Here is a 12210-nt window from a genome sequence, read left to right as displayed (position 1 = left end):
AATTTTTTTTTTTTTTTTTTTCTTTTTTTTTCACTCTGGGGATTGAACACCAGGACCTTCACACTGACCTACATGCCTAGCCCTTCTTCAAAATTTTGAAACGAGGGACCGGGAATTTAGCTCAGTGGTGTCGCTGCCTGCCTCGCAAGCTCAAGGTCCTGAGTTCAATCCCTGGTACCAAATAAATAAATAAATAAATAGAAATTTGAAACGGTCTCATTAAGTTGCTGTATTATCCAGGTTGGGCTCAAACTTGTGATCCTCCTGCCTCAGCCTCCCAGAGCCCTCGGATTAGAGGAAAGCACCACCATACCTGCTGGGTTTAAATTAAATCTTAGTAATGAATAAAGACAGCTAAATTTTAGATTTCATTGGAATTTAAGTTATTCTGAATATTTGAGGCTTCAAAGGCATGGGTAAAACTCTCAACCAAGGAGGACTATCAAAGGCCTCCACTGAAGTCAGTCCTGTGGTTCCACATTGGAGAGAGGCTGTTGTTCCAGGAGGGAGGGTCTGCCTGCAGTGGCTGAGCCCTGCCTGACCCAGGGACAGGGTAAGCTGACAGATGCGGGTAGGCAGAAGCTTCTCACGTGTGTGTGGAGAGGCACAGGCACAGGAGGACGTCAGGGAGATCCCGACACATGGGACAGAGCTGTCTCTCACGACTTCAGCATAATGCAGTTCCGTGGCGTGGCCCGGGAAACACCTCAGGGACTGACTGTGAAGTCCAGGACTATCAGAGCTGCAGGAGATGGAGATGAGGAACTTGGTAATGAGTCCACACCCCTATCCAAATCGGAGATTCCCAGGAGCCAAGAGCACCAGACCGGAAAGGAAAATCAGTGGCCTCAGGCACCTGAGCTCCAAACCCTGGGTCCATGAGCAGGGAAATTAAGCCCTCCATTTCACACATCAGTGGTGTTTGAACAGACTCCTTTCCTGCTATATGAAAACAGAGGCTTTTAAAGACTCTTTAAGTTCATGTTGAGTTTCAAGTAATCATTCTGCAATAGCTCCAGGAGAATTATTGTTCCTCCTGATGAAAAGTGCCTATTCTAAAAAAAGTAGTAAAGTGGAAAATACACCTTAGAGAATTGTAGTCCTCAAGGCCGCTCACTGCTTGCTTCCAGGCCTTTGTTACAGGACAGAATGTGTCGAATTCTTCTGCACTGGCAGGGAATCAAGTACAACACTACATAATGAGGTAGCTGAGAACACAAAGAATGGGGGAATCAATGAATATAATTCTTATCTAATTAAACAGGAAACACGATAAAGACAGCTGCGTGGAGTTGTATTTAAACCAAGTTCCCTGGTGTAACTGGAAAAGTTTAACCCAAAGTTCCAGGGAACATCTTTCAGTCTGATGAATATAAATAAAAACAAGGTATCTAAACCTATCTGAAGAAACACTAAAAAGAGGGCCCTACTCAATACAATTCACTAAGTAGAAAACGACCCCATATGGACTTGGGATGTGAATCATTTGAAATGAATGGCCATCTGTCTCCTTTTTCTATACTGAGGACTGAAGCCAGGGTCTTGGCACTGAGCTACATACCGTCTCCTCTGTTTTTGTTTGTTTGTTTGAGACAGGGTCACGCTAGGCTGAACTTACGATCTCCCTGCTTCAGCCTCCCAGAGTGCTGGGATGATGGGCGTGTGTCTCTGTGCCTGACTGACAGGCCATTACTTATGAGGGTTCCCTCACCTGGCTGGCTGCTCCTTGCACCTCCATGGTGTGTCCCCGACTCCGTGGGGCGTACTGCCATCCTCCTGGGCTCCTCTGACCCACACTGCAGCCCCCGAAGAACACAACGGACATCTGCTCCTGGCAGAGCAGGACCCAAAGTGCGACAGTGCTCTGGGCTACGAGGATATCTATCGAAATTATCAGCAGGCCAAATTCCTCTCTGACAGCAATCTAAAAAGACTGGTTGTTTTCTCAAAATAAAAAGCAGAAGTTTCTCACTAAGTAACTAATCACACAGTTTTACTTATCAGACATTTGGTTTTACAAGAAAGGGAGAGTTAAAAAAAAATGCAATCACTTGGAGAATTCCAATGACAGCTGAAAAAGGGCCAACGTCCCTACACTGGAAGCTTCCGATCAAGGGGTTCAGGAACATAAACAGACTCCTCACCTCACACAGACGCAACTACCATACAATGAGATAGACGTAAAACAATGAATTACTCTTGAAAAATATAAAAATTTAAAAAGTTTTACCAACAAAAGAAAAAAAACCCCAAAAAACCAGAACATCTTTAGTTCAGTACCACTGAGAGCTTCGGGTCAGCAGCAATGAGGGGCCCCACGGAGCTCCTGTGCAATTCCTAGGGGGCAGTTAGGGATCCTCAGGGGTTCTCAACCACCAGCAAAACTGCTTCCCTCGACACCCTGAGGCTCTTTCCATGTGGAGGAGGAGGTGGGCTGGTGTGGGCAGTCGCCACCTCCTCCTGCCGGGCAGGGCAGCCCCTCCTCTCCAGACAGGGTCTCCTGTTTCTGATCTCTGGCCCTGGGGACTGGCCACAGGCCCTGCGGCTCATCCTTCAGCTGCACCTGTGCCACTGCAGGCAAGTAGGGCAGTCGGGTGCGCAGAGCCCAGACCTCAGGTGCCCGGGCACACATGGAGACCACAGGCTGTGTGTTACATGCAACAGGCACTTTGCAGCTTTTATTCTATGCCAGTTTCCCGCACTACCCAAGGCGAACCTACTGGTGTGCAAAGTTCTCCATTTAAAAGCAGCCAAACTCCAAGACCTGTCATGTACAAGATCCCAATGACGAATGTGACCGGACTGTACCTAAAAAGTACCAACAAACTCAATGAGAAAAAAAAAACAAAAGCCTGCATTTCCATCCAGCAAGGAGCACCACTCTGACCGTGAGGAGTCCATATTCACTCACCTAACACTGGGTCACACCACCATACGCGGGCATGGCCCGCAGTGACACCGACAGGGCCCCGGCCCGGCACCCAGGACCCAGCGCATTCACCGTGAGCGAGGGAGGTGATTTGCGGCTCGTGGCCTGGGCGTGCGGGCTCTGCTGGGTCTGGGCTGTCTGTGGCTCTCGTGGCTCCAGGGCCCCTTCCCAGCACCGTTAGGCCTGCACAGCCAGGTCCCCTTGTCCTCCCAGGCAATCAATGTCATTGGGAGGCGGGCGCTGTGGAGCAGGGCCGACTTCCCTGAAATCTCACTCACTGCCCCGCGGCGCCCGGTGGCATCGCAAAGACAGCCCCACCTTCCTCGTGCAGATGAAGGACAGACGCAGTCCCTGCACTTGGCCGGGGAGCATGCTCATCCCCGCTGCAAAGACTTCCACGCCACCGACGAAGAAAGTACTGAGCGACACGGCAGGGCAAAGGAACAGGACGCACATACCCGACAGTCTTTTTGACGGCCACAGTTTGAAAAACCTAAACGAGCTGTCACCTCCTCACCGCAGAGAAACATGCAGCTGACACCCTTAGGCCCCGTCTCTGCCGCACACCAACTCCTGGCAGTAAATGCTGAATTTAACCCCGCTAGCGAAGAGCAATGCCAGCTGCGGGCGAACCCTCGGCACACGACACGTTCTCACACGTGCGATCCTGAAGTGAACGCAACAGTACAGGCGAGGGTGGCAGGCTCAAGGGTGTATCTGAGGCCCCGGGAGAGAAGCAGCGCAGCACGGAACCGCAGCTCCAGGGCGAACACAGACCCCTCAGGGCACCGGCGCGGCGCCCAGGCTCACCTCCCTCGCCTCCCATGGTTCTCACAGGACGTAGGCACTCTCAAAAACACACTTCATTTTACATTAAACACGTAAGCGAAGTGTACGTTTGGACGTGTTCAGCAGCCCTTCAGACCACAGCCTCAGAGCGCCCCGACCCCGCGCCCGCAGCCAGAGAGCACAGCCCAGCGGGGACAACTGCACCTCCCCGGGGCGCTGGGCCGGTCCTGCACGGCCAGTGCCACACGCGCCCCATGGAGCAAGAGCTGCCGAAGATTTACCGCGAGACGGTATTCCAAGGCCTACGTGGAACGTTGGGACACAAACAACACTGAAGTGAGTGTAACGTACAAAAAAGTCCAGTAGTTCTGGAACGTAACAAAGTTAAATAAAGCCCTACCTCCAACATAATTGTTTTCTATCTACATAAAGTAAAATAGCAGTTTGGCACTTAGCAGCTTTTGTTGGTTATTGCATCCCATAATCAATGGCAAATTTATTCTATAAAACATTAATTTCTGCAGCTACAATGTAAACGAACTGAATTTTAAAAAGTGTTCCAAGTGAATCTATCAAGTCACACAGGCGCTCCCAATGCCGCAGCAGGACCTGCTCGCTCCCGCGTGATGAACGGTGCCCTTGGAGAGGCCTGGCCGGGAGGGACGGCACCGCAGGCACCGCAGGAACGGAAGTCCGAGCCCTGCTGGCCGCAGGGCAGTGACGGGCGCAGCTCCACCTCTCCCGCTCCCCAGCTGAGGCTTCCCAATGCCAAGCCCTGGTGCTGTGGGTCCCGTCCGCAGAGCAAACGCACCTTCCCAGCAGTTTATCTCCTCTACACTAGTATCTGCGGTGAAAAGACAGCGCTTTTCCTGTGGCGTGGCCACACAGCTCGCTGGGACGGAAAGCTGTCTGAAGGGGGCTCTGACGGGGGCTGGATTGGCCAGGCTTGCGCGAGTGCCTGGCCTGTCTGGCCCAGCGCCTTGGGGACTTAAGGTAAAAATGCTGTACCTGCTCTCACCAGCACCTACTGGCTGGCCACCCCTGCCACTCCTCAGAGCCCACAGCCCGACCGCAGCGGGTGTGAGGACAAGCTCAGCCAGGTCACCCTCTTCACGCCCGCATAAGCAGTGTTTCCTACACGCGCTCACAGCACACAACAGTCCGCGTGGGAAGCTCACGGGAGATTCCTGCTCCCAAATCGACAATCATCGGGAGCATTTATACACTTCTTCACCAGTAAGACAAAATGTCGCTTCTTAGAGCCATACTGGAAGAGGGGGAAAAGCTGTAGAAAACAATGAGAAATGAAGTACTCTATATTACACTGATTGGAAATCTGATATTGCATAAAATTCAAACTATGAAGTAATCAAGCACTTTGAAGTCCCTGATTTCACACCAACGTGGTATAATCTGAACGGAAAACAAGATGATTACAAGAGAAGTTTGACCAATGAGAGAACTCTGTCCTCACAGAGGGGAGAGAGAGAGTGGAGAGGGCTGTGGTAGGAATGAGCAACAGGAAAGGAGGGAGAGAGGAAGAGGAATTTGCTATAAGAACAGAATGAAATTAAGTTGAGGTAGTTTATTCTACCAGCCAAACGCTACCCATAATTTGTCTAAAACACCAGTGAACGGGATTGGGCACATTCCATTACAGAGACTAGCTTTTTAACACAGACTCCCATTCTAAAACAGGTTCTCAAATCCTAGACAGTAATAATCAAGACTTTGTGTGCTTTCAGATTATATTTAAAAAGGTTTGATCCCTACGCATTTGCTCTGGACAGATTTTTTTTTAAAGTCAGTAGACTTTGATTACTCGTCTAACTCAGGTGTTTCTTTTATAAAATCTCCTACCCTCGAATATCCTCCCTCGTGTAAAAGGAAGAACAGTGGTACACGAGCTCCTTCACAGCTCCGAAAGACCCGCCCCGAAGTTACAGCGCCACATGTCTCCATCGAAGGCGACCGACAGGCTAGCGACTTCCTGTCAGTGCACGCGAAGGCTGCGACCTGACTCACGAATTCACCAAATCTTTACATTGCTGAGATAGAACATTGTAGAAGAGATTTTACCTTAGTGTCAGTTCATCATAACAGTTCAAAAAAAGTTCTTGGGACAGAGTACTAGTAATAGACTAACTGGCATAGAGTCCAATCTAACATTTTAGGCACAGACTTGACTTCACCGGGAGGGCTTAGGCATAATGAAGGCCTAATTCCAAGTGCAGTAGAAAAGCAATCTCGGTATGTCTGGATATGTTGGATTGCATATACGGGTTGTTTTGCTTCTTTTCCAAAGCAGTCAGATATGAGCTCCCGCCAGTAGGTTTTAGCTTTGCCACTCACATCCCCAGTCCCACTCCCTCCTCGGACCATCATTACCCACCATGGTCCGTGGACCCAGCCGACCCGAGGCCCCGCTTCCTCTAGGCAGTGTTTGAAGTCACTCGGTCTCCCAGCAGAGCAGAAGCTCAAGCCTCACCGCAGTTACCACCCCAAAGCCCGGCACACAGAGCAGGTTTCGGCTGCACCTCGGGTCTCCGTCACATCCCGCTACGTGATGGCGTGCTGGGCACAGGGTTGCAGGTCCTGCCCCGCTTCCTCTTCAAGGCGAGTGCACACGGATGCGGAATAAGCCTTGCTGAAGCTGCAGGCGGAAGAGCTTGCAATTTGCGATTCGCAAAGCTGCACAGCCGGTGCGGCGCAGGTCAGACGGAAGGAGCGGCTTGGTGTGGTGCCAGGTCCCTGTGCTTCTTTTAAACTCACGCACGTAGTCGTAGTTCGTACCTAAACCGCGACAGGGGGCGAAGGTAAGACGACCACCGCTGACTCTTCGGGAACAGTTCCCAGAGAGCACTGTGACACCCTACCTGTATCGAGGTCTCCGATGACATAAATACTGGCTCCAATGGGCACGGCCCCATAAACAAACGAGGAGCTGGCAGGGATGCACAAGTTCTGGTCATTAAGGTAGATCCACCTGGAGAGAGAGCCGGGACCACATCAAGGAAACCAAACGCGCAGACACAGTATCAGAAGGACAAACGGAGGTGCCGCGCCAGGCTCCAGCCCACCTGCCCTCCCCGGCTCTGCTGCGCTTCCTGTTGCTCACTGACCCTGCCTGTGCTGGCGGGTCCCTGCCCAGCTAGTTCCTGAGACCAATCCCACCCCCGGCTATGCTGAACTTGTCCGTCCACTCACCTGCCGAGGGCCACCGGGCAGCTTCCAGGTCGGGCTACTTGTGAATAAGGCAGGGTGGACGCTAGGGTGAGGGTCTCTTTCGTGGACTCATATTACAGATTTGGGGTTCTGGGAAAGGGTTGACGCTACGCAACTAAAAGATGCCCCACTCTCTCCAGCGAGGTGCCCTTTTGCATCCCAATTGGCAACACATGAAAATTCAGACTGCTCGGTATTATTATATCTAGCATTGTCAGTCTTTTAAAGATTGTAGCCAATAGGGCCGGGGATTTAGCACAGTAGTTCCGCCGCCTGCCTGGCAAGCACAAGGACCTGAGTTCAATCCCCGGTACCCCCGCCCCCAAAATTGTAGCCATTTTAATAGCGTGCATTTCCCTAAAGACTAATAATGTTGAGCCGGGTGTGGTGGTGCATGCCTGTAATCCCAGCACTTGGGAGGCTGAGGCAGGAAGTTTTCTTCAAGTTTAAAGCCAGCCTAGGCTACAGTGAGTTTACCTAGGGAGACCTTGTCTCAAAATGCCAAAAACCAACCAACCAAACAAAAAGACTACTGATGTTGAGCAGAGTGCCTCTGTATGCACTCATTGGCCACTTTATCTTCTTTTGTGAAATGACTGTTCAAGAGTCTTTGTATGTACTGAATACAAACCCTTTGCTAGATACACGTATGATGAATATTTCCCTCCAAAATAGTTTGCCTTTTTGTCTTCTTAATGGAATCTTCCCATGAATCCTTTTCTGCTTTTATGGTCATGCTTTCTGTGTCCTAGGAAACTTCTGTCTCCCCCCAAGCTTGCAAAGATCTTTCCCCTGTGTACTCTTCTGGACACTTTATGGCTTCAGCTTCTACACTGAGGTCTATGACACATCTCAAGTGAGTTTTCGCGTAAGCATGAGTCAAAGCTCCCTATTTTCCACACAGAGAGCTAGCTGTTCCAGCACTGTCTACTTAGGGCTTTCCTTTCCCAGTACACTGCCTTGATGTCTCTGTTGAAAATCAATTTAACAAGCACTAAAAGGATCCAGAGCTCCAGGAAGAAATGGATGATTCCAGAGCTGAGGTAGAGAAAATACAAGACGAGCCCGGAGCATCTTGCCGTGCCAGACAGAAAGTGCTTTAGGAGACAGGAGGCTTGTCCCATGCTCCGGAGCCCAGAGGAAAGTGCCCCTGAGGCTAGTGCTGGGACAGTGTGAGTGAGGAAAGAGAAGACAGGCTTGGATTCATAATTCATAGAATAAAAAAAAAATCCATGAATCAATACTAATAGAAATAAATTTAGAAACTAGAGAGAAGGGACAGGTTTCCTTTACAGAAGAATTCCAATTAATAGATGTAGAAGGATCCCAGCGCTTGGGAGGCTGAGACAGGAGGATCACTGTGAGTGCAAGACCAGCCTGGGCTACATAGTGACTGCTAGGTCAGTCTCAACTACATAGTGAGACCCGGTCTCAAAAAACCAAAACCAAACCAAAACAAAACATAAACGTAGGAGTAAGGGAAACAAAAAAAATCACTATAGGCAAAAATCTCAGTAACAATGACTAGCCTCCATCTACCAAAGGACACTAACATTCGGGTCAAAGTGTAAGGAGAAATGCAGTTCTGCACATGCTCCAGTGATACCCTTCATGATACTGATAATGGGATGAGACAAACACTAACTTTCCCGTGAAGAGAGTCCAAGCCTAGCAGGAAAGCTCGGTGACACGTTCTCCCTGATGGAGCAGAGAAGGTCGCACGATGGCTCCTGCGGTGTGGCTAAGACACACCACCAACACCGCGATGCCAGCCTCACCACAAGACTGTGAGACCCACCCAGCAGAGACATCCTGGGAAAAAACCTGAGCAACACCAGCAACTGCAGGCACCGGCAGGCCCCAGGGATCTGCAGCCGAGGCGAAGATGGCAATGGCAAAGCCGGCCGGCCCCAGGTCTCGGTCTAGGCAGTACCTCGCAGCGTCCACACCCCAGGTCTGACGTCCATGCGCTGGTCACGGGGGACGCTACCACTCGGAGAAATCGAGTGATGGGACCCCTAGACTATCTATGCAACTTTCCTACAAGTGAAACAAGCTGCCCCAATCTAGACCCTGACCTGCAGTCGCTCACTCAGGGCAATGCAATGGAACAATTTCCTGTCAGTGGCCACAGGCATGGCAGGTCAGAGCGGATGTCAACAGGCCCCCAGGAGCACAGAGACGCCAGCCCAGGGGGGGAAGGATGGGCCATGTTCCTGCCCCTAACTCCAAGGGCCAGCACCTTCGGGTTAGAGCACGGCAGTGTCAAATACCAATAGGAACATAATCTTGCAGAGACCGCCACTTTTATTTCAGTGAACGCTCTTCCCAGGTTATTTATGATGATAATTATTAGCATTATTATTTTGACTTCTAAGAGACAAGGAAGCAGATGATTTGCCCCAGGTGGCAAACAATGCTAAGCTGCCACGTTTTCTAAGCACCTCCTCCTGACATCAGATCCCTGAGCATCTCTGAACGCTGATCCTGTGCAGCTGGGGCCAGAGATATGAATTTCAGCCCTTGCTTCCCAAGCACCCCCAGCAAAAAAGAAAACGGAAAAAACTAAGAGTCCTCACTGAGGAGTGAGATTGTGAATAAGCCTCTGAAAAAGGAAGCTTGAAAAGTGTCAAAAGGCCCAGAGTGGCTCACTCACATTTCCGGTTTCCCCTGAACATGAGGGGGCTGGGAGCTAGAGGCCGGGTTCTGAGGCAGGGAGGCCACGCCGCGCACAGCGCTGGCAGTGCAGTGCCACGGCATTACTGCTTCGGAATCGCTCTGTGGGACCGAGAACTCAGCATAATTCATCCCGGAACTACTCGGAAACCACTCGGAACGGAAGACTCTGGTCTCACAGATGAGCCTAGGCGGATCAGTGACGCAGAGTTCCTGGTGAGAAAACACTGAGCTGAGGTAGGTTACTTTTTGTGATGCTGAAGCTTCCAGTAAAACAGAACGAACCTGAAAGTTTAACTGGATCAGGTACTGAGCTGCTGCTGCTTACAAAACACAAACAAAGGCCTGGGGACACCGGGCACCATCACCTGCGGCCCGCAGACCAGTGTGCCTCCAGGGCGATGTGAGGACGCACCACGCCCAGCACCTAGACATCACTAAGTGACGGCAGCCCCGGGCCTCCGGCACACGCTTTCAGACGTGGCTGGTCAGTGCCTGCAGGCTGCGGTGTCCCTCGATAACTCAGAAGCAAGGCTGCCTCTGAGAATGAAACCTGAAGACACGCAACGGATCACAGCAGTGAGCTTCAGGCAGAGGCAACAGGAGGAAAAGCAAGCGAGCTCTCGAGAGGAGCCTGCCTTGCAGCACAGCACTGCCACGAGGGTCAGCCGCGGCTCAGGACAAGACGGGCCGGCTCCCGAAGCGCGCGGACACCGACAACGGCAGGCGGACTTTGGGAAGTAACTGAAGGCCAAGCAAGCAGCTCACAAGGGGTGAGGAGCCCGTTCCTCGGGAGCTTTCTCTAAAGGCACCCAGGGTGGCGGCTGTGGATTCTAAACCCGGGCATCTGTGGCCTCCGGAGTCAGGGCGAAGGGTCTTGGGGCAACAGTGATCATCAGCGGCTGAAGAGGAGAGTGGGGAAGGAGGAGCCCCTTGATGGAAACCTCCACCTGGATGCCCGCAGCCTGCCTGCTCAGACGCTCAGCACCATGATCGAGAGCCACAGGAGAGAGGCCAGGGACAACATCGAGGATGCAATCCAGAGCAGAAAACCAAGATCCCGGCTCAAGGGAACAAACGATGACCAGACGCCAACTCCGAGGTGACTCGGACGCTGGGACGTCAGGCAGGACTGGAACCCAGCTACCGCGACCACGCTCAGTGAGGCGAGGGAAACAGGCCCGGATGAACGACAGAAATAATAGTAACAACCAAAAACCCCAACGATAAGCTGCGCTCAGACTTCAGAAAGAGAACACTTGATAGCCAACATTTCCCGGCGGTCCTCACAACAGGGAAGGGAACAAAGGAAAACAGCAGCAGCTTGAGGACAGAGCAGTAGAACGCACCCGATCTGCTGAAGGGAAATGAGTCAGAACACTTCAACCCGAAAGAGAAGGAAAACAGAAGATCGTGATGCCGGGACACTCGGCTTCCCTGGGCACGTTCGGAAAGCAGAAAGCTCCCCACTTTAGTGACCGGGAGAGGAGAGGCAGGGCAGGCGTCGGCACACAGGGGCGCACCCCAGCCAGGCCCGCAGCTGGTTCTCGGTTCAAAGGGTACGGAGGGAGGCCGGGAGGGGCGAGGCTCTCTCCTGGGGCCTGCAGTGTGCCATCCCCCCGGGGACCCTCATCCTTGCCGGAGGGAGGGTTCCTCCCGTGTTCACTACGGAGTGCCTTCCCTCGGCCCGGAGGTGGTTGCCAGACCTCCCACATTAGCTCTGTGGGGTGTGAAGTGAAGCTTGAGCCCAGGGCCTCGTGCGTACTGAGAATGTGTCCCACTCCGAGCCGCACACGCGGGTCACACTTCTGCCCCTTCTAGTTGATAACACATTCTGTATTTCCCTGTTTACACTACTGGTGGGGCTTTCGTCCCCTAGTGGGACCGCAAGGGAGCCGCCTGCAGCCTCTAGCTCATGTGACCGTGACGGCATCTCGAGCAGTTGCTTCTGCAGGGGCAGCCGGGCAGTGGACCGTCCAGCTGACCGACTCTGAGGACTCGTGCCCAGCGCAGTGGCCTCACTCAGTGCTGCCGGGGCAGCACACCGCTTCTGGGGATTCCCGTACCCAGGCCAGGGGCCGCAGTGCACAGACACGAGCTGTGGGTGAAGATCTCGCACCCAAGGCACAATCTGATCCGCGCACCTGCCGGGCTGAGCGCTGAGTGCGGACACTTCTCCTTGCCCTACGTGCATCGGGAGGGCTGTGACAGCAGTCACCACACCTGCCCCTTTCTGCTGTAACGGCCCCTGGCCCAGGCCAGAGAGCCACCCTGGGCTTCTGCCGGTTGTCAGAGACGCGACTTCAGCGTTCACGTGACTGAGGCACAAAGCGGGGCACCGAGGGTGAGCACAGGCAGAGGCAGCCGACCTCATTCAGGACGGGAACATGGGCCCTGCGAATGGAAGGCGCTGGAAAACCCGGCAGGAGGCTGAGCACTGCTCCCGACTTGGTGAGCGGGAAACAGAGAAGGCTGAGCGGGGATGCAGATGGCCAAGGGGCCTGGCCACCTCATCCTCAGAACACAGGTGTGGGTCACACATCCTGAGGGCTGGCCTGGGAACACCTGGGCAGAGAGAGAGAGAGAGAGAG

General features: G+C 52.6%; 1 protein-coding gene across 1 annotated transcript in view; it reads right to left on the bottom strand.

Annotated features, from left to right (window-relative positions):
- Window positions 1-5224: 5224 nt before the first annotated feature.
- Window positions 5225-12210, bottom strand: part of Gan (gigaxonin) — a 25428-nt gene continuing 18442 nt past the window's right edge. Inside the window, exons 10-11 of the mRNA XM_010609439.1 lie at window positions 6595-6704; window positions 5225-6511 (exon numbers count right to left, since the gene is read on the bottom strand). Of these exons, the coding sequence (XP_010607741.1) occupies window positions 6330-6511; window positions 6595-6704 (292 nt within the window). The 3' untranslated portion in view covers window positions 5225-6329. The remainder of the gene's footprint in view (window positions 6512-6594; window positions 6705-12210) is intronic.

Source organism: Fukomys damarensis, unplaced genomic scaffold, assembly GCF_012274545.1.
Source record: "Fukomys damarensis isolate Sample0158 unplaced genomic scaffold, DMR_v1.0_HiC HiC_scaffold_32, whole genome shotgun sequence".
Classification (NCBI taxonomy): domain Eukaryota; kingdom Metazoa; phylum Chordata; class Mammalia; order Rodentia; family Bathyergidae; genus Fukomys; species Fukomys damarensis.
The sequence above is the reverse complement of the archived record's forward strand: the minus strand, read 5'-3'. Positions and strand labels throughout refer to the sequence as shown.